This window comes from Pristis pectinata, chromosome 12 (genome assembly GCF_009764475.1).
Source record: "Pristis pectinata isolate sPriPec2 chromosome 12, sPriPec2.1.pri, whole genome shotgun sequence".
NCBI classification, from domain to species: Eukaryota; Metazoa; Chordata; class Chondrichthyes; order Rhinopristiformes; family Pristidae; genus Pristis; species Pristis pectinata.
The window spans coordinates 9820306-9848157 of NC_067416.1; the positions used below are offsets into that span (position 1 = coordinate 9820306).

General features: G+C 43.5%; 1 protein-coding gene across 1 annotated transcript in view; it reads left to right on the forward strand.

Moving 5' to 3' along the window:
* LOC127576893 (VPS10 domain-containing receptor SorCS1-like) overlaps window positions 1-27852 on the forward strand; it is an 856973-nt gene that overhangs the window by 763937 nt on the left and 65184 nt on the right. The window contains exon 17 of the mRNA XM_052027714.1: window positions 25948-26061. Coding sequence (XP_051883674.1) covers window positions 25948-26061 — 114 coding nt within the window. The remainder of the gene's footprint in view (window positions 1-25947; window positions 26062-27852) is intronic.

The following is a 27852-nucleotide window of genomic DNA, read 5'->3' on the forward strand; positions in this document are numbered from 1 at the left end:
CTCTGTTATTGAAAGCAACATTTCAGATGACGGCGCAGCTGGTAGAGCCTCTGCCCCAGAGCACCAGAGACCCAGGTTCAGTCCTGACCTTGGGAGCTGTCTGTGTGGAGTTTGCATGTTCTCTCTGTGACTATGCGGGGTTTTTTCTGGGTGCTTCGCTTTTCTCCCACATCCCAAAGACATTCGGGTTAGCAGGTTAATTGGTAGAACCTTGGGAATGTGAATGTGAAGAGAATAAAAAATGGGATTAATATAGGATTAGTGTAAATGGGTGGTTGATGGTTGGCATGGACCTGATGGGCTAAAGGACCTACTTCTGTGCTATATCTCTCCATGACTCCATGATCTCATTGCACAATGTTCCTCTTCCATTATGATCTATCAGCCACACATTATATCAGGTGAGGGGACATCTGAAACCTATGACCAAGTGAACAGCAAGTTAATGCAAGGGAGAGGTGTGACCAGTGCCATCTTTCTCTGCCGTCATTCCTTAGCCTAAGCACAGCCTTAGCGACTAACAGCTGTTTCATAGAACAAGAAACAACTGAAACAAAACAGCTGTCAACTCCATAAATTCAGTTTGATAGACTGCAAAATAAATTGCCAACCATGAAAGAATATCTAGTGTATGTACTGCCCTGAAAAACCTTTCACAATAACGCTCACAGCTGGTAGACAAACTGCAGCAATTTGATTATAACATTGGAGAAAGAAGCGTTGAATAAAGTTGTGTAAAATTGCAGGTGACAAAAGAAACGAAAGGAGACTTGATGGGCAGGTGAGAGAGAATAAATTGCAGGGATACAGGGACATAAGGAGAGGGGGAATGGAACTAATGGGATTGCTCTGCTGGGAGCTGGACACAAAGGAACGAATGGCCTCCTTCTGTGTCATTGTATATAAGTCATGATTGCTTTTCTCTTAGTTCAATGGTTGGGTTCATAAATCAGTAAAATTACAAGAGGTCTGATGATCAGACAGAAAATCTTAACGTTCATGAGACAAGTTATTCCCAGGACAGTTAGACTGGTATTTTTGAATTCCTGTCAGCATTCAGTGTTTATAACGACAACTAATGATCTGTCAGTCTGTGTCTGCCGACATATCCATTTTGCCTGAGATATTTTATGGCAATTTTGTTCCCCATCCCATTACGCAGCCACGGTTATTTGTACTAAGCTTTCATACACTGTATCCAACAAGAGGCTGTTCACTCTCTCAACATTAATAAACTCCTCCAACAATGGGATGAATTCCCACTGAAGTTACTCCTATAATCGTACGGCATCATGGCTATTTGGCCCACACTGTTATTGCTAGCTCTTCAAACGAATTATCCAGTTTGTTTCCCTCCCCACCCTTTTCCCCATCGCCCTGCAAGTTCTCTCCTTTTCAAGTGGTTTTCTAGTTCCCTCTCTCTGGCAGTGACTTCCAACCCATAACAGTGCACCACAGAAGAAGCATAATCTTTACTTGCCTGATGGTTCTTTTGCCATCTGCATCCTCTGGCTCCCAAACAGAGAAATAGTTTGCACGCTGTAACGTCACCACGTAAAAAAGGAACAATTTTCTCAGGAATTCTGTGTCGCTTCTTCTGAGGTTGCTGTGAGTGAGGTGGAGGACCCAAAGAAGATTGGTTTTGGAAAATTGTGTGAAGATTGTGAATGGGTGGTTGATGGTGGCTGCTAACTCGATGGGCTGAAGGGCTCTGTGTCACTGTGACTCTATGACTCTAATTCATCCTCTAAAATGAAATTACTAATCTGAAAATAACACCCCACTTGTTAAAGTTTGCCAATAGTCCTCCAAGGGCCAGTCATCCTTGAAGGTTCTGACACATTAGTATACATTAGTCATAGCCAAGCTACTTCATTACCACAGGTAAGGTGACACATCAATGTCGACTGTATGAAACAAAAATGTCAAATGTTTGCTAATCGAGTCCTTAGTCAAGGAAAGTGGCTGAGTTTGCAACCTATCTCATGTTCTTTGAACAGCTCTGAGAACGTTCAAAGCTCTGGGCAAAATCATTCCACATTCTGAGTACAATCTCACCAGCAGACAAGAGGAGCATGAGAGGGCAAAGCAACCTTGCACTGTCAGCAGGCTGACCTCTGGGAAGCAGGACTGTTGCCAGTGGAAATAATTTTTTTATAAAGTAACTTCTCAGTTTGAAACCTCCAGCAGGAGGCACTGCTGAGCCCCAGAGGATGAGGAGCCCTGCAACCCTTTGCCCATTGGTCCCAACTTTTGACAGTGAATCACAAGTTCAGCATTCTCCCCCAATGACTTCAACAGAATAGACAATGGGAGGTGTCCATTGAGTTGATGATTTACTATTGACCTTCCCAGGCAGATTTAGTTCCCACCCTCAATCTCCAGAGAGACATATAATAAAGTGTAATTTCATCAAAATACTTACAATCGTAATGAAAAACGAAACTATTATATGGCACCTTGGATGGCCTTGGGTCAGAGCTTTTGATGGAGGCAGACAAATAAAGGGCAGATGAAGCCAGGAGGAGGAGGGGAGAGTGAAGGTGGAGACAGCGAAGAGGGTGATAAGCAGGGACACAAAGGAACCTTTTCAGTAAGGAAAGTGACAATGGGAACCATTAGGGAAGAGGTGAAGGGCAGGTGAATCTAGAACCAGAGGGGGAAGGAAGGGTGGGGGAGCCGGTGGGTGAAATGTGTGGGTAGTAAGTGGGTGGAACCAAGAGAGGGAGGGGGATGACAATAGGTGATGGGGGGGGTGCTAGAGGAGAAATATGGGAAATGGGACAAAAATGTGAGGACCAGAGGAGTATTGGAAGGAGGGGGGGTGGCGGAGAGGGGAAGGTAGTGGGAGGACAAGAGGGGGTGGGGGGATACTGGAGGCAAGGAGTTACTTGAAATTGGAAAATTTACCGTTATATTGTGGACCTCCAGGTGGAATCTGAGGTGTAGCTCCTCCAGTTTGCGTTGGGCCTCATCCTAGCAGTGGAAGACAGGTTGGTGTGGGAATCTAAAGGGGAATTGAAATGACATGCGACTGGGAGCTTGGGATGGCCATTGCAGACAGAGCTCAGGTGCTCTGAAATCGGTCACCTAGTCTGCGTTCGGTCTTACTAATACAGAGGAGGGCACATCGGGAGCACTACAGTATCGGTGAAGACAGGTGTCAAACCAGGCTGCTTCACTGCTCCAAGATTTTTCTCAAACGTTCTCACCACAATGCTGCACCTCATCTCCAACAACCTCCCCACGGGAGTGGAGCTGATCTTCTAATGGGAACTAATGAGGAACTGTTCAGTGTAAGGCAACTACACTCCGGAACCTCTGTGGTCAAGCTGCAATATGCAGTTGATGTTTGGCCAACCTCCAATCCATTGATGGCTCCTTCACTGAAGGATCTAAGCAGACAGGTCTTAGGCTCAACGCCTGAAAGGCAAAGGCCCTGTACCAATCTGCCCTCACTGTCCGGCCTGCAAAAGACACCAGGCCCACAACAATGCAGTCACCTCTTCACAGCTTTGTGAAATGGCCTAGCAGGGACTTGAAGGACTTTTGTGGTTCCACCTCCTCCTCAGGAGAAATTAGAGGTGAGTGTTAGATAATGACCTTGCCAGTAACATCTGCATCCCGTGAGAGAGCAGAAAAAAAGTTATGCGGTACCAGATATTTGTCAGCTGTTTTGTTTTTGCACTAAGTAGCAGCCTTTGAGTGAGAGTCTATTTGATGTTCATAAACCACTTGAGCTACACTTTCACAGTTAATAACACCTTCTATGTAATCCATTCCTGGGGATATGTTCCATATTTAATAAGCCGCTCCAAATGTCACATTCCATTATTTCAGCTGTCAACTTTATCTTCCAGAGCCAGAATCTACTTAAAAACAAAGCCCAAAATGGTAAGGTCGAGAAACTTAATTGCAGTTGCAGATATCATCTGGGATAGATTAAAAAGGAATGTAAAGAGATGGATCCAATGTTACCATGGAAGAAAGGCAAATGCTGGTGGTTCAAAAGGAAATAAAGAGCTTTCAAAGTGGATGGTGTTCCCAAAACTCTCCATTGGGATTTACATCCTTGGTAACATACTCTTTACCAGATATTACCTTTCAATTTATTTTCGTTGGGGTGAACTATGAACCTTTTCACCCAGCAATGAAATTACCCAGCATTCCCTTGGAATCAAATATTTATAGCATCAGAACACTAAGCATGTTGACACTTGCTCTTTGCCTCTTTTAAAAGCTAATGTAAAAAATTCACATCTCTTTGCATTAACTTAAAAAAATAACCCTTTATATTATTCATACTACGGAACTAATGAGACCACCTGCATAATTGATGGCTTGAATAATTCACCAATAATCACCAAATATAAGTTTATGCAACTGCTGCTTTAAAGGAGAAAGTCTTTAAAAGGCAAATTAAACTTTATTCCTTATGAGTATTAACTGTATTTGCTAAACAAAATAATCTGCTTAAAGTAGAGATTGACTACTGTTTATCCAATTCCCAGCTGCTACAACTGCTAGGTTGTTTCCCGTAAGCCTGCTTTAGTTGTTTGTTGAAGCCAGTGCTTCCCCATGGTGTTTTTTTTTAAGGCAAACATCTACACTGTAGAGAGACGCTGCAATGATAAACAAGGATCTTCTATTCATATTAGTTTAATTCCAACAACATCTGCCATTCAAATTCTTTGATCAGAGAGACGATCACACTTCTCCATCCTCACCCAAACACACTCTTGTGTAGCCTGGTAAATTCTGAGACAAATCTCTTTAAAAGCATCTAATTAGTTGGTCCCGGGGGTATGAATTTATCCTGGGTTGTATGGGTTGAACACGAATATATAGCAGAGACTGTCTATTGATTTCCAGTTCTGAATTAGATTTCATTGAAGTCTTAAACTCTTCAAATCAGAGAATTGTTGTGACACAGGAGGACATTCAGCCCATTCTGTCCCTACTGTAGAGCAATCCCTTCATTTCAATTCTCCTGCTCTTTCCACATAGCTCTTTCAATTGGGACCTTGAGTTAACTTTGTTTCCATTAGTGAGTCCTAGATTGTAGGTGTTCTTTGTCTATAAATGTTTGTTCACACTCCTCACCTCTTTTTCTTTGTCCATCACTTTAATTCCTTGTGTCGTAATCCTTGACTCATCCACGAAAGAAGCAGCCTCATAAAGGTATATAAAGTCATGAGGGTCGTTCATTAGGTGAATGGTCACAATGTTTTTCCCAGATAAGGGAAGTTCAAAACTAGAGGGCATAGGTTCAAGGTGAGAGGGGAACACTTTTAAAGGGACCTGAGAGACAACTTTTCCGCACAGAAGGTAGTGGTATCACCACCCCTGTGCCCACCCCGCCTCCCGTCTTTTGTCCACCTATCACTGCTCTGCTTTTCCTTCCTATATATTGGGCTTCCCCTTTTCCTATCTTCAGTCCTGAAGAACGGTCCTGACTGGAAACGTTGACCGCCTGCTTTTCTCCACGGTTGCTGCCTGGCCTGCTGAGTTCCTCCAGCATCGTCGTGTTTCGCCACGGTTGCTGCCTGGCCTGCTGAGTTCCTCCAGCATCGTCGTGTTTCTCCAAGGTTGCTGCCTGGCCTGCTGAGTTCCTCCAGCATCATAGTGTTTTTCACCCAGATTCCAGCATCTGTAGTCCTTTATTTCGCTCGTGGTTACTTGGAACAAGCTGCCAGAGGGAGTGGTAGAAGCAGGAACAAATTACAACATTTAAAAGGCATTTCGATAGGTACTTGAATAGGAAAGGTTTAGAGGGATATGGGCCAAATGCAAGCAAACAGCACTAGCTCAGGTAAGCAACTTGGTCAACATGGATGAGTTGGGCCGAAAGGCCTGCTTCTGTGCTGTATAACTATGACTCTATGATCTTGCGCACGTACATCAAACCTCCTCTCCATCTTGTCTGGCAGCATCTGTGGAGGGAAATGGACAGTCAACGTTCAGTCCAGATGAAAGGTCTCGAGCCTGAAACATTGACTGTCTGTTTCCCTCCACAGATGCTGCTCGACCCACTGTAGTTCCTCCAGTAGTTTGTTTTTTTGTTCCAGATTCCAGTGTCTGCAGTCTCCATTCTCGTCTTACCACGTAGCTGAAGTCCCTCATCACTGCAACTGTAAATCTCTCTGCACCCTCTCCGGGAGATCCACATCCTTCCTGAAGTCAGGTGACCAGTATTGAGCTCCATAATCCACAGGAACCAAAGGAAATAGGAGCAGGAGCAGGTCGCCAGCCTCTCAAGCCTGTCCCGCTCTTCAATATGACCATGGCTAATCTCTGCTCTCCTCATCCTCTCCCCGTGCCAGTTCCCCATCACTCTTAATTGTTCAATCTTTGAAATATTTATCCAGTTACATTCTATTCATCCACTTTTTACTGCAGAAGTTGAATGTCCATTGAAGCAGTGGGACAGACCTTCTGCTTGCCCCTGGTCGCTAGCGGTCAGCCCTTGGGCCATGCTGTTTGTTCCGGTGTTGCCCCTGAGTGCAGTTCTGCCACTGGGAGCCTGGTTTCCAGCACTACAGTACAGCAGGGTACATCCAAGGAGCTGTCTGAGTGCAGGGAGCCGGATACGCTCACAGAACGGCTTCAATGGCTGGTGAAGCCCCCGCTCCCCCAGGATCACTGGAGGTTGAATCCGTCACTGTTGTGACTGACAGTTACTCAAACTGCTTGGGATGACTCTTTCTCTGTATCTCTCTCTCTCTCTTAGACACACACACACACTCACACACACGCTTTCATGCTTTCACACTTGCACACATGTGCACACATACAGTCAAACACATGTTCACAAGCATATTCATGCATACAAACACACACAGTCACATACAATACACACACATGCATGCACTCAGACACACTCATTAAAGCACAGTCACCTACATATGCAAACACGCATACTTACACTCACACATTCACATTGTGAAACAGGCATGCACAGAAAAAACATTGAAATTGTTTAACTTAAAATAATTAAATAAAAACTCCACTTACCTCTTGTCTCCCATTAATTTGAATGGGACTTTAGAGCAGGACGTTTGCTAAAGTTTGCACTGCAATGCTGGGCTCAACAAAGAATCCTTTGGAATAGAACAGGGACAGTCAACAGCACAACAGTAAGGAGGAAGATTCTGCTTTCAGTTTAAGCCAACACCAGTGCAGGTCACCTGATCCTATGCTGTGAAGTCCGTCCTTAAATTTTGACTTTGCTGATGCTTAGAGACCCCCCTCCTGGGCAGTAATGCTATCACTGCTCAACTGCCTAGCTGTCCTTGTGGTCGACTGTATCAGATAATTATCGAAGCTCAGGTTTGATTGGCTAATTGTGGCCTGTTATTTTGTCATTTGAGGGATGTTGTGGTTTTCTCTCTGATGAAGAGCAGTCTTCTCAGAATTCTTCAATAAGCCCCTAGGAGATTTCAGGAGGAGAGGTACTCAGGACCTCACCCGTAGTTGATGGGTTCAATGAAAAATGTTTATTAAGTTCATTTAAAGTGTTAATGTGACAGCTGTCAATGAATTTTCAGTTTGCTTGCAGCATGCTGCCAGGGAGTTTATTATCTCATGGGGCCTCCTGTCTTTTTTACTTGAAGCTACTGCTTGGAGTGGTGCCAAGCTTGGAGTGGTTTTGTTATGATTGTCATTAGATGTAACTAAAGAATAACCAGCTGCCCAAGTCTGGATATAACAAAGTTGAGTGTCTTAAAACTGCTGAACGACTTCCTAAAAATCATCTCATTCAAGTGAAAAGGCATGGGGTTGCAGTGAAAAGAACAAAAACAGACAAAAAAAAAACATGATGGAAGATTTAGTTATGTTAGGGCTCCTTATATTGGCAATAAAAATAGTATTTTCCAATGACTAGCTCAGCTGAATGCCAATTCCTTTGAGTTTTAATCTCAATTCCTTTGAGTTTTAATCTTACTCGGTGCAGCAACAAATGTGTCGATCAGAAATTCCACCCTCTCCCAATTTAATCCATGGTAACATCTTCCTTATTAAGCAAAACCTAGAGGGGAATTGCAGAGAATTTTTCTTTTCACAGTGAGTTGTGGTTTGTTCAATTGCCACAGGTTAGTATGGATGGGCCAGGGTTAGTTGTGAGTTCTCAGCTCAACATGGTTAATCTGAGCTTCCTTCTTGAAGAAAAGAATTATACAGGACGCAATGGGATTAGCATGGATAGGCAACTTGGTCGGCATCGATGAGTTAGGCCAAAAGACCTGTTTCCATGCTGAATAATTCTATGAATCTATAATTTATGAGCCACTGCAGGCCTTCTGGTGAAGGTACTCCCACAGCACTGTTGAGGAGGGAGTTCCAGGATTTGGACCCAGTGATGATAAAGGACCAGTGAGAGGTGCATATGACTTGGAGGGCAACTTGCAGGTGGCAGTGTTCCTGCTCCTGCTGCCATTGTCCTCCTTGGTGATGGAGGTCATGAGTTTGGAAGAGTAGCCAAGGCAAGTAGCATTTTGTGGATGGTACACTGTATGCAGTTGGTGGAAGGAGAGAATGTTTAGGGTGGCGATTGGTGTAGCAATAAAGTGGGCTGATCAAACTTGAGAGTTTTAGCTGGACTCATTTAGACAAGTGGAGAGTATTCCGACACACTCCTAACTTGTGGACTGCAGTGTTGAATGGTGTGTAACTTGGAGAGGAACCTGTAAGTAGTTGCAGTTTCTTTTCTCCGCTGCCTTTATCCTTCTAGTCAGTAGAGGCTGTGAGACTGGGAAGTGTGTCAAAAAACCAGTGAGTTTCTGCAAAGCATTTTGTAAGCACTGCAGCCATGGTGTGCTCATGGTGAAGGTGTGAATGTTTTAGTGTAGCGGGGTTTCCTGGCTAGCATTCCCAAAGAGAGCACTCGTTCACTGAAGAAAGCTTGAAGATGTCTAGTGGGATACTTAACAGCAGGTAGGGTTTAACCAGGGAGAAGGAAGTGAAGACGTTTACACCATTCAATGGGCCAGTGAACCAAAAGATACAAATTTGAAATTGCCAAAGAATCCAGGTGTGAGATGAAGATACAGTTGAAACAGTGAGTGGTTATGTATGGTCTAGAATACACTTCCTAGGAATGGAGTGGAAGCAGATTGGATAATAACTGCTGTTGAGTAAATACTTGAATGGAACCAGGGAACATGAACCTAATGGGGTTTTCAAAGTGAGACCACGGGTACAATGGACAAAATGGTCCTGTTCTGTGTTAAAAAGGTTCGTTGCTGCAATGAATCCAGAAAAAAATTGATTCATAAACTCTCAAATCTTTTCCATATTAAGTACCTGTGCCAACTTGCAAGATGGCGACAGGTGGTGAATTATTGGTTTTAATGGACCCATTTCCATGCACAGCTGTGTTTGTCAAAAGCAGTAACAAATTGCTTTGTCTGAAGTTTGATCAATAAAAATGTTTCCCTTTCCTTGAGTCTAAGTAGCAGACTTTTTCTGCATTAACTTTTTGCTGTGCTCCTTATTTTCTCTCCCTCCGATCTGAATTCCGGTTGGGAATTTTGTAATAACGTGGTAACAATGCCTACAGCATTTCACTTCTGTTTTTCGGATGTTTCTGAGGGATGCAGCGAGCTTTGCAGTGGTTGCATTTTTGAGCTCATTCCCATAAGCATCAATGGAGTCAATATTTTGACTCTTAAGCTCTCCTGGCTAACTTCCCAATGTCCCAGCCTCCATAAACCGACACTTATCCAGGTCACTGCTCATGCATCCATGCATCCAACTCAAGACAGTTCACCCATCACTCCTGATCCACCAACACCTTGATTTCAGGAATCTTATCCTTAGGTTCTAAAACATCCATTGCCTTGTTTCTCTCTCTGTCTCTCTCCCTCCATCTCTCTCTCTCTCCACACCTTCTCCCCCCACTCTATCTTGCTCTCTCTCCTTTTCTCTCCTTTGCTCTCTCTCTCTATTCACTCCTTCTCCCCCCTCTCTCTCCACTCCTTCTTCCCCTCTCTCTACTTGTTATTATCTCTCCCTTTCTCTCCTTTATGCTTTCTCTCTCTACTCTCTCTCTCTCTCTCTCTCTCTCTCTCTCTCTCTCCCTCTCTCTCTCTCTCTCTCTCTCTCTCTCTCCCTCCCTCCTGTCTTTCACATGTAATCATTGTGGTAACACATTGAGCCACTGAGAACAGGCACAATGACACTACTTGTCATAATTGTGGTATCAAGGGACATCCATCAGTAGTTTGCTTGATTGGCAAACTCAAGCAACCAAGTAGTGCAAAGAATAGTAAAGAGCATCGTCCACATGACCTTGGTCAAGAAAGTTGGGACTAAGCTGAATGATACAGACCGTTCACACTAAGTCACAGAGTCATAAAGTAATACAGCAAGCAACAGGCTCTTTGGGCTTTTGGATCCATGCCACCCATCAGTCACCCAGGTACACTAATCCTACACTAATCCCATTTTTTTATTTTCCCCACATTCCCATCAACTCCCCTCCCAGACTCTACCGCTCACTTACACACTAAGGGCAATTTACAGCAGCCAATTAACCTACAAACCCGTACGTCTTTGGGATGTGAGAAGGAACCAGAACACCCAGAGAAAACCCACGCAGTCACAGGGAGAATGTGCAAACTCCACACAGACAGCACCAGAAGTCAGGGTTGAACCCCGACCCATAGAGCTGTGAGGTGGCAGTGCTAATAGCTGTGACACTGTTCACCCAAGGCAGAAATCTACTGAACCCGTCATGCTTCAGTGGCACTGTGAACCGCAAGGAATTTTATTTACACCAAAACTGGAAAAAGGTTCAAGCTGATAGGGATGTGATGTTAGAGTGAGAAGAGATGGGATTGAGTCAAAGCTTCTGTCTGATAGTCCCAGGACAAGAACCCAGTGCAGCAGAGCTGGCTATCAAAGATTAGATTGAGGAGAAAACTAAAGCACAAAGGATCTGTGTGCACCAGTCGTACATGACATACCCTGAGCTCCTCTATGACGTACTTGATCACATTAAATATATAGCCAAGATTCTGTTGAAGAAGAATGCTTCAGCTCAGTTCTTCAAAGCACGGCTCATATCTGACAGTATAAAAGAAAACAGAAAATGCGGAGGATACTCAGCAGGTCAGGCAGCATCTGTGGAGAGAGAAAAACAGGGTCAATGTTTCAGGTCATTGACCTTTCATCTGTACTGGAAAACAAGCAGTTAACAGAGGAAGGAACTTTTGGTTTTCATTATAAAGGAAAGGGCTGGGGAAGAGGTGAAGAGACCCCAAGAAGTAGGTTTCTGACTGGTGTTGGAGATAGATGGCAACATTTGAACCTGTGAGTTCATGAATAAAGAATCAACGAAGAGACAAAGGTAGCCACCTGTCTGTGATTGATAATTCGATGTTGCAGATTTGAAGGACAGATCCTCATATCCAATCACAGGTCGCAGGCTTACCTGCAGATCAAGTTGTACAAAGATTCAAAGGAGTTCTCAAGGATAAATACTTACCTTAGAACCTGGGTTCAATACAATAGACTTCCATTTGGAAAAGAAAGCAACAGAGTTAATGTTTCAGCTCGATGAGTTTTCATCAGAACGAGGAAAAGTTATAAATCAAACGTTGAAAATTGAAGAGAGTAGGAAGGGATGGAGAGGACAAAGGCAAAGTCTATGAGAGGATGGGATGAAGAGAGATTCAGTGGTACAGACACTGGTAGTCTTGGTTGAGAGAGGGTGGTGATTGCCTGTTAACCACAGTTGATCTGGCTGAAGGAGGTGTAACTAGAAGGAGGTAAATGAGGGCAGGAAAGACAGAAGAAAAACCAGTGTTGACTTTGTGAGATGCAAAACACTTTAGATACTGGAAAATATGAAGTGAAAGAGAATGTTTGAAATGCCTAGTAGATCAGACAGCATCTGTGCAGAAAGAAAGACAGAATTGACATTCCATGCCTATGACCCTTCAACAGAACTGGCCAGTTCTAACAAAAACTGAAAGTGCTAGTTATCTGAAATTATTGAACTCAATGTTGAGTCTCAAGCGTTGTAACATTCTGAGTTGAAAAATGAGCTGCTGTTCCTCAAGGTTGTGGAATGAGTGATCAAGGTAGGTGCACCTTCTAAGTGGACAGAAGGAGTTTTCCTACCAATACATTTGCAGCTCAAGAGGCACCTTCAAAGTTGAGGCTGATCTTCAAATATATGGTCTTCACGGTTACTTGTGACGGACAATAGAGGCAATTTCACTGGTGCAGAATTTACTGAATTCCTCAGCAGAAAAGGAATCAAGCGTGAAATCCCTGAAAATCTCTTAAACCCTTTGTTGGAGATCAGTGTAATCTCCAGTGCCTGCAGCCCGCGTGCTGTTGAAGTATCCAATTTCTGTCACATATCAATCTCGCTCCTTCAGGGATTTTTTGACATACGTCTCCATTGAAGTTTGGTAGAAAACGCAGTTTGATCTAATAAGATCTGACAAAGATGGCAGGAGGTGAAATTGAGATAAAAGTTGCATGCTTCCCACAGAGCCAGAATATGCCACACGCTATCGCAGACGTTTGGGCCAGTGCATCAGAATCTGATGAACCCACAACTCAATGCCAATGTATGTTTAAAACAAGAGAAGTAGAAGGAACAGCATGATACCAGAGCTCAGCGTCACCACTACGATATTCCTATATTTGTATGAACTATCATGCAAGGAATCTCCAGAGGGGATCCAGAGGAGGTTCACAAGAATGACCCCAAGAATGAAAGGTTTAACATATAAGGAGCATTTGATGTCTCTGGGCCTGTGCTCGATGGTGTTTAGAAGGATGAGGGGAGGATCTCGTTGAAACCTACTGGATACTGAAAGACCTGGATAGAGTGAAGGTGGAGAGGATGCTTCCATTAGCAGGAGAGTCTAGGATCCGAGGGCACAGCCTCAGAATAAAGGGACGTCCCTTTAAAACTGAGATGAGGAGGAATTTCTACGGCCAGGGGGGTGGTGAATCTGTGGAGAGTTGTGGAGGCCAAATCATTGGGTGTATTTGAGGCAGAGATTGATAGGTTCTTGGATGGTAAGGAGATGAAGGGTTACAGGTACAAGGTGGGAGAATGGGATTGAAAAATAATCAGCCAGGATTGAATGGGAGAGTAGACTCGATGGGCCAAATGGCCTAATTCTGCTCCTATATCTTATGGTCTTAAGGTCATTATGTACGTCATTGGTTGCTCTAGACCAGTCTCATTGTGCAAGATCATCATCAAGACCACTCAAGACACTTTAATCATCAGCTCAACTAGAAGTTTCCTCAGTTTCTGCTACACTTAATATAGCAACGGTGGACTGACCTTGCAAGGAATTGCACTAATCATTGGTGATATTCAAATGCAACCTAAACCTGAAGGGCAGAATAATTCCAGTTGATTGAGGATTATTAACAAACCAGTACAGTCTACCCCTGAGTCTATAGTTTTGTAGTTCACGTGTTTTTGACCTTTCTTTGACAGTTATACACATTGATCAATTTAAGAGGAGGGAATACATGGGGTCAACTCAGGGCACTAGGACCCTGTGTATACTGATGTGTGTACTGACAATGTACAGAGGGCCATTCAAGAAGAAAAATAATTACAGACAACCAATAGCTTGCACATGTTGGGCAGTGTCACAAAGAATTGGAACTCGATTGTTTCTGTGCATGTTTGCATTAATTGAATGGTGCTGTTCTGAGAGTTACAGCAAAATCCAAGCCATTATCAGCTCTTCAGAAAGTCGCATCTAACTTGTGGTTGGACATGCCCAAAGTCATTAAACATCAGTAAAATCCTTGAAAATCTCTTAAACCCTTTGTTGGAGAATCCGTGTAATCTCGGGAGGCTGCAACCAGAGTGCAGCTGAAGTATCCAATTTCTGTCACGTGTCAATCTCACTCCTTCGGGGATGTTTTGAGAACCATCTCTACACAATTTCTTAATCCTCAGCCATGTCTGAGCACAGATCTCACAACAAAGTGACTTTGTTTATCGAATCAAAGAAACCAGCTGAAGATCAGCCGTCCATTTCTTCCTTTGAGCAAATGCACTCTTGCTAATCCTGACAAACTGAGAGGGCTTCAGAGATAAAATGGAAAGAGAAATGCTGTGAAATATCTGAAAGGAAAATGAAATATCTGCAGCTTTAAAGTTGGCAAAGGAAAACCAAGCAGCCTAACACCTTGGGTATAGACCCTTCATCAGCAAACCCCCAGAGTTTACTCGAATTCCATGCACAAACTCCAAAAGCCAGCTGAGACCATTTGCTGTGGTAAGTTGATTGTCCTGCTGACAAGAGGCCTGTGTATTTCCAAATTTGAACATATGTCAGACATTGCACAAATGCAAACTGATATTAAAAATAAAACAAGATGGAAAACCAGCATTTGACTTGAAACCTGGTGCCTGGATCTCTTCAGTTTACCAGGACCAAGAATAGCTTGGGTTTGTCTTAAAGATACTGAGGCCGGGTTAAAGATTAAACGTCACAGCCCAATTTTAACTGCACCTGTTCTTCATTGCCCATCATCACCAAGAGAGCAGAAGGCACAGCTGAAATAATGCAATGGTATTGTTGCCTCCTGACGAACTGGAATCTCTCATGTCACATGTTTTCACTTCAGAAGGCCCATTGACCTTCACCAATATTCAAATATCGGGGTCCAAAGATGTCATTCTGATCCTGACACAATGTTAACCCACACAGAGCAGAATGTACCGTGAGATGCTGTCTTCAAATAGGCCAGGTCCAGAAAAAATATCCAGTAAATCCTGTTTAATAACTGCTTCAGGCCTTCTCAGGGAAGAGGAAAGGTTTCCAGGTGCCAGAAGAATATCTTCAGTGATTTTCATCACTGGACTGGACTTCCTTTTGTCAGGACCACCATTGCGATCCCATCGTCTACTCCCATTGCTAACCAGGTTGGAACCAATTCCTTGAATGTCTAATGGAAGCCTCCTGTTCTGTGATTTCACTCTTTCTCCATCTTGCTGGAATTCATTAGTATCTGCAAGGGGTCCAGCCATTACAATGGAGCCAGGTCTCATGTGTTTATCATTCTCCCCATCCCTCCCTCACTATTTAATCCATTCCTTACCTGGCTCCCAGACCATCTCATGCTACCCTACCTTGTGTTCTCCCCCAATTTAAACTGAGGCTACTCATAGATCGATCTGTTGGTGTGAAAGAGCAAGCTACCTTCATGATATACAGATGACTGATTGTCAGCAGTATATGCTTGGGCTGGACATGTTCTTTATCATACTGACCAATAAACAAGCTTCTAATAGATGCAAACTGTTTCCATTGACAGGGAAGATTGTAAGCAGATTATAAGTGGCCAACAAGCCAGAGGGTTTGGGTTGGGAGGGGGTAGCAGATGAGCGAAGCCACTCTTACACAGTAGGTAGTTACCATCCGAATGCACTGTCTGAAAGGGTAATAGCAATAGATTAATGAGTAACTTTCAAAGGGGAATTAGCCTAAACTCTGGAACAATGTGCAGAGCTGAGAGGAAACACAAGTGAAGGATGACTAATTCCAAAGGAATAGAACAACTATGATGGACCAAATGGTCTCTTTCGTTTGATGTCTCTGGGCCTGTACTTGATGGAGTTCAGAAGGATGAAGGGGATCTCATTGAAACCTACTGGATACTGAAAGACCTGGATAGAGTGAACATGGAGAGGATGTTTCCATTAGTAGGAGGGTCTGGGATCTTGAGGGCACAGCCTCAGAATAAAGGGATGTCCCTTTAAAACTGAACTGATGAGGAATTTCTTCAACCAGGGGGTGGTGAATCTGGAATTTGTTGCCACAGAGCTGCTGTGGAGGCCAATTCATTGGGTTTATTTAAGGCAGAGATTGATAGGGTCTTGATGGGTAAAGGGGTTAAGGGTGATGCGGAAGATGCAGGAGAATGGGGTTAAAAATAATCGGCCATGATTGAATGGTGGAGCAGACTCAATGGACTGAATGGCCTAATCTGCTCCTCTGTCTTATGGTCTTTGATTAGCCATGTTTTAGCTGAATAGCAGAACCAGCTTGAAGGTTGAATGTCCTGGCCAATTCCATGAAAATGCTGGTGAATAAATAAGACTTCAGACATGCTGCTTCCTGAATGAATTGCCAGCATCTTCCAATTTGATATTTAGACTTGCGCTATTTACAGCTCTCAGTTTTTAAGCCCTAAGTTCCTAATGGTTTATTTTTCTCTCCAGAAATGACTAACTTTTTCTCATAAAAGTCCCAAGATACATGCATTGTTACTGCCATAAAATCAATTCACCCCTGAACTCAAGGGTATTTATTAAAGTGTTCAATTCCTTAAATTCTGAAGCCTTTTTAAACTGGCTTTCAGGTGTTCAGAGATCTAATTAAACCTTGTAAACTTCTGGTGTTATAATGATCATAAATATCTAAAATATCATTCTGAAGACAGGAACGCTCAGCGATCAACAATCCTTCTCATCCATGCGTTGCCAATTGGTGAATTGTATTAACACTTAATGTGACCCCATCCCCCCACCCCCACGCTTCCGCCAATGTCAAAGGCTTTGGATCTAACACCATTTGATAACAGATTGGAATTTCTGGAATTACAGAACTGGTTACAGCATGGAAGGAGGCCATTTGGCCCCACTGAGTCTGTGCTGGCTGAATTCAAATGCAGTTTGGCTTATCCTGCTCTCCTATCTTCTATACATAAGTAGTTATCCAGTTCCCTTTTGAACATCACATTTAAATCTTCCTCCTCTATACCTTCTGGCAGTGCATTCCAGACCCAACCCACGCACTATGTAAAGAATGTTGTTCCTTACATCACTTTCAGTTCTTTTGTCAGCCACTGTCATTCTATTTCTTTGGTTCATGACCCTCTGGCAATGGAAGTAGTTTCTATCCACACTCTTTGGACCCTTCACCATTTTAAATACGTCTGTCGGATTTCCTCTCAACCTTCTCTGTTTCAAGAAGTACCTCGGCTTCTCCTGTCAATCCACACAGCTATAGCTCCTCATCCATGGTCAATCACTTCTGCGCCCTTGCTAAGGCCTTCGCATCTTTCCATACATAAGGCACTCAGGAATGGAAACAACGCTCCGGTTGTGGCCAAATTAGTACCTTGTACAGGTTTTACAGAGCTCAGCAAATCATCCCAACTTGGGTAAAATATGGAACTGCCAACCCAGTGCAACACAGCCCTATGAGTTATATCAGACTGCACCCAAGTTGGCTCAAAGTCAACCTGTATAATTTGGTCCTTTTGAGTTCAGGTCAGGTATCTAGGCTCTAATTTGTCCCATCAAATTCATCTTCTTTCCACCAACCGTGCATTTTCCTGACTTATTAACCACCCAAGAAAACTAAAATCCAGTTTCCACACAGACCACCTGTCCAGCCATGATTTATACTTGGTCACGTGTCTTGTCTCTCCTGGGCATCCTCGCGGTCCCAACAGCTTAAGGAACTGTCTTCTGTTGCACAACATGCAATCAGTTTTCTCTGACTTGGGGGTGGTGTTGATCCTACCTGAACTTATTTCACACGTGACCCTTAACAGCTGTCAAAGTTGTTAATGCCAAGCTCCAAGGCAAAGCATACATCTGCGTCAAAGACCAAGTCATTATCCAAAGCTCTGTTTGACTTGCAGTTCAGCCACATGTCATCAAGCAACTCCACAATAAATCATAAGGTTAGACAGTAACCTGGAACAGCAAGTCACTCCTGTTGATAAAGATCAATAGTTCACTGGTCTTGAGATAGATTTGCAACGCCACAAAGCCAACAATTAGCAGTCTAAATGCCATATAATACTACATCGAATGTTAGGCAAAGGTAAAAATCCAAATTAAGGGCCAGAGAAAGGATACCCACTAATAGGGCCAGCAGGGAATTTAAAAAGAGCTTTTGGTATTGGTATTGGTATTGGTTTATTATCGTCACTTGTACCGAGGTACGGTGAAAAGCTTGTCTTACAAACCGATCGTACAGGTCAATTCATTACACAGTGCAGTTACATTGAGTCAGTACAGAGTGCATTGATGTAGTACAGGTAAAAACAAAAACAGTACAGAGTAAAGTGTCACAGCTACAGAGAAAGTGCAGTGCAATAAGGTGCGAGGTCACAACAAGGTAGATCGTGAGGTCATAGTCCATCTCATTGTATAAGGGAGCTGTTCAATAGTCTTATCACAGTGGGGTAGAAGCTGTCCTTAAGTCTGGTGGTACATGCCTTCAGGCTCCTGTATCTTCTACCCGATGGAAGAGGAGAGAAGAGAGAATGTCCCAGGTGGGTGGGGTCTTTGATTATGCTGGCTGCTTCACCAAGACAGCGAGAGGTAAAAACAGAGTCCAAGGAGGGGAAGCTGGTGTCCGTAACGCGCTGGGCTGTGTCCACAACTCTGCAGTTTCTTACGGTCCTGGGCAGAGCAGTTGCCGTACCAAGCCGTGATACATCCAGATAGGATGCTTTCTATGGTGCATCTGTAAAAGTTGGTGAGAGTCAAAGGGGACAAACCAAATTTCTTTGGCCTCCTGAGGAAGTAGAGGTGCTGGTGAGCTTTCTTGGCTGTGGCTTCTACGTGATTTGACCAGGATTTTCCAATCCAGAGAGTGGTCAGAAAGTGGGACTTGCCACCGAGAAAGTTGTGGACGTCAGAAGCACAGAAACATTGAAGGAAATGCTGGAAAATCATGAAGGAGAAAGGAATCAAAGGGTGTGTCTATTGAAGCAGAACTGGACAACGGTTCAAGTGGAGCATTAACATCAGCACAGAGCTGTCGGGCTGAATGGCCTGCTTCTTGCTGTTAATATTATGCTGGATCTGGAAAGGGAAATTTTTTGAGTTACCTTTGATCCCCCTTGTCTGCATCCAACTGTGCATATGCTCGCGACAAGTCAACTTTTGTAAAAAAAAACTTGGATCCTAATAAGTGTGCATTCAGATGGTGGGTAGACGGTAGGGGATATTGTTCATTTTCAGCCGCCTGAATTAACGTTAGCTTGTGATCATTGTGCAATTTTACTGTTATTCAGTACAACTATTGATGTTGCCCAATCTTTCTGAGTTACTTTGATCCATACTCCATCTGCTCCTAAATTCTCAAGCTCTTTTTCTACTTGCTTTTCAATGAATAAAGGATTGGCTTGGCTTACTGTAGAGTGGTTTGATACCAGATCAAGTCTGTATTTGTGCCTTATATCTGTTGAGTCCTTACATTTTCTTTCTTTTACCACACTCAAGCCTTCAAGGCATTCAATGCATTTGCACCTTAACTTTAATCTTAGTTCACTATTTGTGGACTTGCATTCCTTTCCTTGATTTACTTTGCTTCAAAGAACCAATCGTTGCCACTTTAAGAACAGCTGCTCCTTCTCCACAGTCAGAAGCAGCTGCCTTTAGTTCTCCCTGTCTGCTTTTAATCTGACGCAAAGAACCTGTACAAAAATGAATTTACTGAGCCTGCAGTTGAGAGACTGAGCCTTCAGTGTCCATCTCCCATCTGCTTTTTGTGGGGTTTCTTTGCAGCCACAGAATCCAAGAGGTAAGAATACTCCTCTTAAAGAGACAATTTTTTTCTGATTTTTCTTTTAAAAGTATATGATCTTTGTTGCCAATTTTGATGCAACCCAGGATGGACCTTGGATATTGCTTACAAGAACAGTTACAGGGTACAGGAACTTAAAACCAAGATGATTATTTTATTCTACTCTAACAGCATGGAATGCACTATAACTGGTGCTTGCATCATGCAGAGATGTGATGTATGCCCAAACTCCATGATGTATTTTCATATAACTATGTGAAAATTCCTCCCACATTCCAAAGACATAGGGGTTAGGAAGTTGTGGGCATACTATGTTGGCGCCGGAAGCGTGGCGACACCTTGAGGGCTGCCCCCAGAACATTCTACGCAAAGATGCATTTCACTGTGTGTTTCAATGTGCATGTGACTAATAAAGAAATCTTATCTCTTATATGGTCGTACTCCACATCAAGGAGGACTTTGCAGATCCTGGTCCCTGAAGCACAATATAAGAATGAACGAACTCTGAGGGACATAGGGTTAGGACAATACAAAATGAATAAAGAAATTCTGAAGTGGAGAGATAACTGCTATTATGTTCTCCCTTTTGCAATTAGATTGATTATTTTTGTTCAGGAATGAATGGTTTGGCCAAAGCTTGCTTAGTAACCGTGGGATCTCCAATGATGAAACAACTGTTGGAGTCACAAGAACGTGGAGAAGAATTGCTCAGATGTTTAGGCTCCTTTCCCTTGGTCCCTCTTGGCTGGCAGGTTGTTTTTTTTTCTTTAAGCTGGCAACTTTCGTAGAGTTGAAATTCGTTTGAGAACAGCTTCCAAGTTCTTTGCTTTTGTTTCTGTCTGAAGCGAGCAGTTTTAACATGAACCATTTCCAGGTTAGCAACCAGATGAAGAGGGCACAAAGGGTCCCCCTAATTCCCCATATCTTCCCATTCAAACTGTCTGAGTGACTGGAACAGTTGGTACCAGTTTGGTGCTGTTGCAAAGGACTGAAACTGCCTCAACTCATTTCATAACAGACCCTCATGGCCTGAAGAGATTTTCACCCTGTCACTCTTGGTTCAATATCTACTTGTCCTGCCAGTGGAAGAATTGCTTATGCTACTTGTTGGTCTCAAGTCAAAGTATTCCAATAGCCCAGTATATATATGAAAAAAACAAATCAGGGAACTGACAAAATAAGATGAGTTTTGTAAAATTTATTGGAATGCTGTTATCTATTAGGACACCAGGCAGCTTGGCTTTTAGCTGAACCATCAAACAAACTTGTTCAGGGAAGATCAGTGGAATGCACATCACACTGCAGTTTAAAAGCTCGGAAATTTCATTTTTAGCTGATAATGTCAAACTAGAGCTAATCTGACTGTAGAAGCACATTTAAATACATTACCTCTTGTTGACATATAAACCATCCTTTATAATACTGGAGTTAAAACATGCTGTTTTCTTCCCTTGAATTTTAGATGTTTTTTATCCTGTAAGTTTGAAAGCATTTGTTGGTAGTTTCTTCATTGACAAGATTGGTTTGATCTCAGTCATGTGCTATGTGCTTTCAATGCAATCCTTCCTTTAGAATATTCCACTGGCCTCTTTGAGGCCAGACGCAGGTTGGAGGGACAACATCTCGTATTCCGCCTTGGTAGTCTCCAACCTGACTGTCTCAACATCGATTTCTCTAACTTCCGGTAACCCCTCCCCTCTTCCCCCCCCCCCTTTTATCACCCTCCTTCCTGTGGCCCCCTCCCCTTCTCTTCCCCTTTGCCGCACCCTCCTGACCTGCCCATCTATTCCCCACCTCCTTTCCTTTATTCCATGGTCCGCCACCCATTCCTACCGGATATCTTCTTCTTCAGCTCTTTGCCTCTTCTACCTATCACCTCTTAGCTTCTTACATCTCTCCCTCTCCCCCACCCACCTACCTTCCCCCCCCTCTCACCTGGACTCACCTCTCACCTGAACTCACCTATCCCCTGCCTGCGTGTGCTCCTCCCCCTCCCCCCACCTTCTTATTCTGGCTTCTGCCCTCTTCCTCTTCAATCCTGATGAAGGGTCTTGACCCAAAACATCGTCTGTTTATCTCCCTCCATAGATGCTGCCTGACCTGCTAAGTTCCTCCAGCAGTCCGTGTGTGTGTTGCTCCAGATTCCAGCATCTGCAGAATCTCTTGTCTCTCCACTGGCCTCTATAATGCTTGTTTGGTTGAATTCACCGGTTGAAGTACAACTACTGTCTAAGGCAATGCTATCAGCTAATGAGTGGGAGGCAGGGCAGTGAGCCCAGTGATTTTGTGCAGTCTGTCCAGTCCTTTAACAATGGCCTCAGTGGTGATTGAGGGTGACACATCTGGTGCATCTAATAGAGCTGCTTCCTCACAGCTCCAGTGGCCCCGGCTGAATCCTGACCTCTGGTGCTGTCTGCGTGGAGTTTACACGTTCTCCCTGTGACCACGTGGGTTTTCTCCAGGTGCTCCGGTTTCTGCTCACATCCCAAAAATGTGTGGGTTGGTCGGTTAATTGTCCACTGCAATTGCCTCTAGTGTGTGGGCGGGTGGTAGAATCTGGGGGCATTTGATGGGAATGTGGGGAGAATAAAATGGATTAGGGTAGGATTAGTGTAAAAATGGGTGCTTGATGGTCGTCACGGACTCAGTGGGCCAAATAGCCTGTTTCCATGCTGTATCTCTCTCTCTATGATTCAATAATTCGATGGGTTCAACTGATACTTATAGAGCGGCTTTCACACGGCAGAAGCTGCTTCACAGGAGAACTGTCAAGTAAACTTTGACACCAAACATTAGGGCAGGTGAAAAAAAAGCAGATGCTAAGGAACATCTCGTAGGCAGAAAGGTGAGTCTTTGGCAGGGAATTCAAGAGGCCAGGGCTTTTAGTTGGATGCAAGGTTGCTGATGGTTAAATGTCGAATGATTAAATTCAGGGAAGATCACACGTATTAGAAGAAAGCTGATTTTTTTTTAAGTTTTATTTACAGCGTGGTAACAGGCCCTTCTGGTCTAATGAGTCTGGGCCGCCCATTTTAAACCCAAATTGACCTACCCGTACGTCTTTAAGAATGTGGGAGGAAACCGGAGCACCCGGAGGAAACCCACGCAGACACGGGATAACGTACAATCTCCTTACAGACAGCGACGGGAATCGAACCCCGATCGCTGGCGCTGTAATAGCGTTGCGCTAACCGCTACGCTACCGTGCCGCCCTGTGGAGGGGGTAGGGCTAGGGGAGGTTACAGAGGTAGGGAGGAGTGACACTATGGGAAGATTATAAAAAACAAACTTCAAAATCACAGTAGTGTTGTTCACTTGTCTGTCATTCACATAAGCTTTACCATATCACAGACATTACCTTTTTTCTCTCTGTCCCTCCCACTCTGCCCCAACTTAAAACCTGTTCATTTTCTAATTTTCCCTAGTTCTTGTAAAAGGTTATCTACCTGAAACTCAGATTCTCCCTTCACAGATGCTGCTTGAACTGCTGAGTATTACCACTATTTTCTGTTTCTATTTCAGATTTCCAACTACTGCATTTATTTTTCTTTTTAAAGTTAAAGCATCACTTAATTGGATGAACTGGATTTAGTGTGGGTCAATATGTGGGCAGCCAAGTTCTAGTTGAGCTGAAGTTTACATAGAACATGGGAGGTCAGGCAGGAGAGTGCTGGTATTGTCTAATCAATTCTAGGTCATTGTTAATCCTTACTCCAAGCAAACAGGGCAGATGCTTTACTGCGCTTCTGATGTAACTGATTGATTTGACACCCACAAAGTGACTCTTTGGACTGGCCTTATTAATAAGAGTTCTTCCTTTTTTAAAATCTTTTTGAAGACTCAATGGGAAATGCTATGTTTCTATTTCAAGCCGATTCACAACAATGGTGTACAGCTGGGAATTTTCAAACCAAAAAGGAAAAAAACCTAAGAAACAAACAGCAGATTTTCAATTGCACACTTTAGTTAAAAAAGCACCATGTTTTCTCTAGTTTTCTGTTGCTGTAGGTGATTGGTAATTGGTTTATCATTGTCACATGTACCAAGATACAGTGAAATGCAATTCCTTATGTACCATCCAGATAGGACAAGGTAGGACAACAAGGTAGGACAAAAGGAAAAGCAAAACAGAATGCAGAACATAGTGTTATAGTTAAAGAGAAAGTGCAGTACAGGTAGACAAATAACGTCCAAGAGCCATGATGAGGTAGATTGAGAGATCAAGAGTTCATCTTTTTCAAGAGTCTTCTAACAGCGGGATAGAAGCTGTCCTTGAACCTGGTGGTATGTGTTGAATCAGGATGTAAGAGTTTTATGTCACGCACCCAGTGTCATTGTTAAGCCCACAAAGTGGCGGTGTATGATGGCAATGGTCTTGTGTTTGCCCATTCCCCACTTCACCACTACCCCCAGTTCTGCTCTCAGTGTAAGCGTCCTGGTGGTGCAGTTAACCTGGGCCGGGAGATTTTAGGTTCTCTGCTCCCTTTATTCAGTTAATTAAAGTTGGTTTCAGTTTTAAAACGTCCATCACGGTTTTCAAATCTCTCCATGCCTTCACCCTCCCAAGTTCTGTAACATCCTTCAGGCCTGAACGTCTCTCAATTCTCTTCCGATTCAGCCAACCCACTCATCGCCGAGTTCATGCAGGTACTACAAGCAGCCCTGCTTTCAGCTGGCGAGGTCTGGAATTCTTTCCCTAAATCTCTTTCCTTCTCTTCATTAAAATAAAGTCCTCTTCTCTGAGCCATATTTTGCCTACCCCTTCTAGTATGTGGCTGTGTCGTATTTTGTTTGACAGTGATTAGCCTGAGGACCATTCACAACATTAAAACTGGCTGTATTTTTATATTGCCGTTTTTATATGGAGCTTCTAAATGGCTGCTCCATTGTTTTTACAGAGTCATAGAGTCATGTTGCAGCTATATAAAACTTTGGTTAGGCCGCACTTGGAATATTGTGTGCTGTTCTAGTCACCCCATTACAGGAAGGATGTGGAGGCTTTGGAAAGAGTACAGAAGGGGTTTACCAGGATGTTGCCTGGATTAGAGGGTATGAGCTATCGGAGAGGTTGGACAAACGTGGGTTGTTTTCTCTGGAGTTTCGGAGGCTAAGGGAGACCAGAGAGAAATTTATAAAATTTTGGGAGGCAGAGGAAGGGTCGACAGTCAGAATCTTTTTCCCAGGGCAGAAATATCAAAGACCTTGCATCAAGGTCTTTTCAAAGTCATCAAAGGCATGCATTTAATGTGAGAGGGGAAAGTTCAAAGGAGATGAGTGGGGCAAGTTTTTTTGCACAGAGAGTGGTGAGTGTGTGGAATGTGCTACTAGGGGTAGGGGTGGAAACAGGTACAAAGGTGGCATTTAAGAGGCTTTTAAGTCACCACATGAATAAGCAGGGATATGGATCATGTGCAGGCAGAAGAGATTTAGTTTAATTGGCATGGTGTTCAGCATAGACATCATGAGCTGAGGGACCTGTTCCTATGTTGTACTGTTCTAGGTTCTATGTTCTATGGTCATACAGTACCGAAACAGGTCTTTCAGCCCAGCACGTCCATGCCGACCTTTTTGCTTATCCCACCTTCCCACATTACGTCCATATCCTTTTATGCCTTGCCTATTTATGTGCCTAAACGTCTCTTAAATGTAGTGATTGTGTCTGATTCCACCACTTCCTCTGGCAGTGTTTTCCAGATATCAGCCACCTTCTGCTTCAAAAACTTACCCCAAATTCCCTTGAGAACTTATTCCGCTTGCCTTAAACCTATGTCTTCTTGTTTTTGATGCCCCTAACAGAGGAAAAAGATCATGACCATCTGCCCTATCTCTGCCTCTTACAATTTTCTATAACCTCTATCAGGTCGCCCTCAGCCTCCTTTGAACCAGAGAAAACAATCTCAGCCTATCCAATCTCTCCCCATAACTAAAGTCCTCCAATCCAGACAACCTCCTGGTAAATCTCCTCTGCGACCAAAGCTGCACACAATACTCCAAGTGCTATTTTGTAAAGTTGTAAAATAACCTCACAACTCTTATATTGTGTCCCGACCTATCAAGACAAGCATGCTATGTGGTTTCTTCAGCACTCTATCTACCTGTATTGTCACTTTCAGGCAACTATGGACTTAAACCCCAAGGTCCCTCTGTTCATCTACATTGCTTAGCGCCCTGCCATTTACTATGTATATCCTACCCCCATCTGACTTCACAAAATGCATCACCTTGCACTTGTCAGGATTAAATTCTATCTGCCACTGTCTAAATTGCCATCTGATCTATATTTTGTTGCCAATATTGCTGGATTTTCAAAGAATATACTTGGAAAGGTGTTAATATAAATGTCAGACATTTCTCCCTGTATATTCCACTATTTTTCTCTCTCCTCTTCATTATGCAATAGTGATTTTGGATATGAGCGTCACTCTGATGGGAGATGCTTACCAGCCTTCTGGTACAACCCATCCTTCATGACCAAGGAATGTAGTACGGGACAGAGCTACCTCAACAGCACAGGGTGAGTATGCTGCTGTGACTCTTAATTCCTATGCTGGTGTTTGTCCATTGATGGTTAGACCACTTCAAATCATCCCCTTCATGTTCATTGACATCAAGGTGAACCCATTCCAGTGCTGCTCTCCACGGAGGAATAGGCAGGGTTCAACAATCCAAGGCATTAATGCGTTCAGTGGGATCTATATGCAAACCTATTTATGGGATCTGGGAGTTGTTGCTTAGGTCAGTAATCAAAGCCTATCACCAATGCCTTTGAGAAGGTAGGAGTGAGCCAGCTGCTGTTTGGTGGAAGTTACTTTTTCTTAATTTCAAAAATAAGCTTTTCTCAGAATAAAAATATATCTAGAACATATAGAACATCAAAGAGTACAGCACAGTATGGGCCCTTTGGCCCACGATGTTGTGCCGACCTATATAAGCCTACCCCACGATCAATCAAACCTTTCCCTCCTACACAGCCCATAACCCTCCATTTTTCTTACATCCATGTGCCTATCTAAGAGTCTTTTAAATGTCCCTATTGTATCAGCCTCTACCACCACCCCCGGCAGTGCGTTCCAGGCACCCACCACTCCCTGTGTAAAAAAAAATCTACCTCTGATATCTCCCCTAAACTTTTCTCCTCTGACCTTAAACTGATGTCCTCTGGCCATTGCTGCCCTGAGGAAAAGATGCTGGCTTTCCACTCTATCTATGCCCCTCATAATCTTATACACCTCTGTCAAGTCACCTTGCATCCTCCGTCGCTCCAAAGCAAAAAGCCCTAGCTCACCCAACCTTTCCTCATAAGACATGTTCTCTAATCCAGGCAGTATCCAGGTAAATCTCCTCTGCACCCTCTCTAAAACTTCCACATCCTTCCTATAATGAGGTGACCAGAACTGAACACAATACTCCAAGTGTGGTCTGACCAGAGTTTTATAGAGCTGCAACATTATGTCTTGGCCCTTGAACTCAATCCCCTGACTAATGAAGGCCAGCACACCATACGCCTTCTTAACAACCCTATCAACTTGCACGGCAACTTTGAGGGATGTATGGACTTGAACCCCAAGATCCCTCTGTTCCACCACACTGCTAAGAATCCCGCCATTAACCTTGTGCTCCACCTTCAAGTTCAATCTTCCAAAATGTATCACTTCACACTTTTCTGGATTGAGCTCCATCTGCCACTTCTCCGCCCAATTCTGCATCCTGTTTATATCCTATTGTAACCTACGACAACCTTCTATACTATCCACAACACCTCCAACCTTCATGTCGTCAGCAAACTTACTAACTCACCCCTCCACTTCCTCATCCAAGTCATTCATAAAAATCACAAAGAGCAGGGGTCCCAGAACAGATCCCTATGGAACGCCACTAGTCACTGACCTCCAGGCAGAATACATTATATCTACTACCACCCTCTGCCTTCTGTGGGCGTCAATTCCGAATCCACATAGCCAATTTCCATGGATTCCATGCCTCATGACTTTCTGGATGAGCCTACCATGGGGAACCTTGTCAAATGCCTTACTAAAGTCCATATACACCACATCCACCGCTCCACCTTCATCAATTTGTTTTGTCACCTCCTCGAAAAACTTAATCAGGCTAGTAAGGCATGAGCTGCCCCTCACAAAGCCATGCTGACCATCTCTAATAAGACCATGCTTCTCCATATACTTGTAAATCCTGTCCCTAAGAATCCTCTTCAAGAGTTTGCTCACCACTGACATAAGACTCACTGGTCTATAATTCGCAGGATTATCCCTATTACCTTTCTTGAACAAGGGAACAACATTTGCCA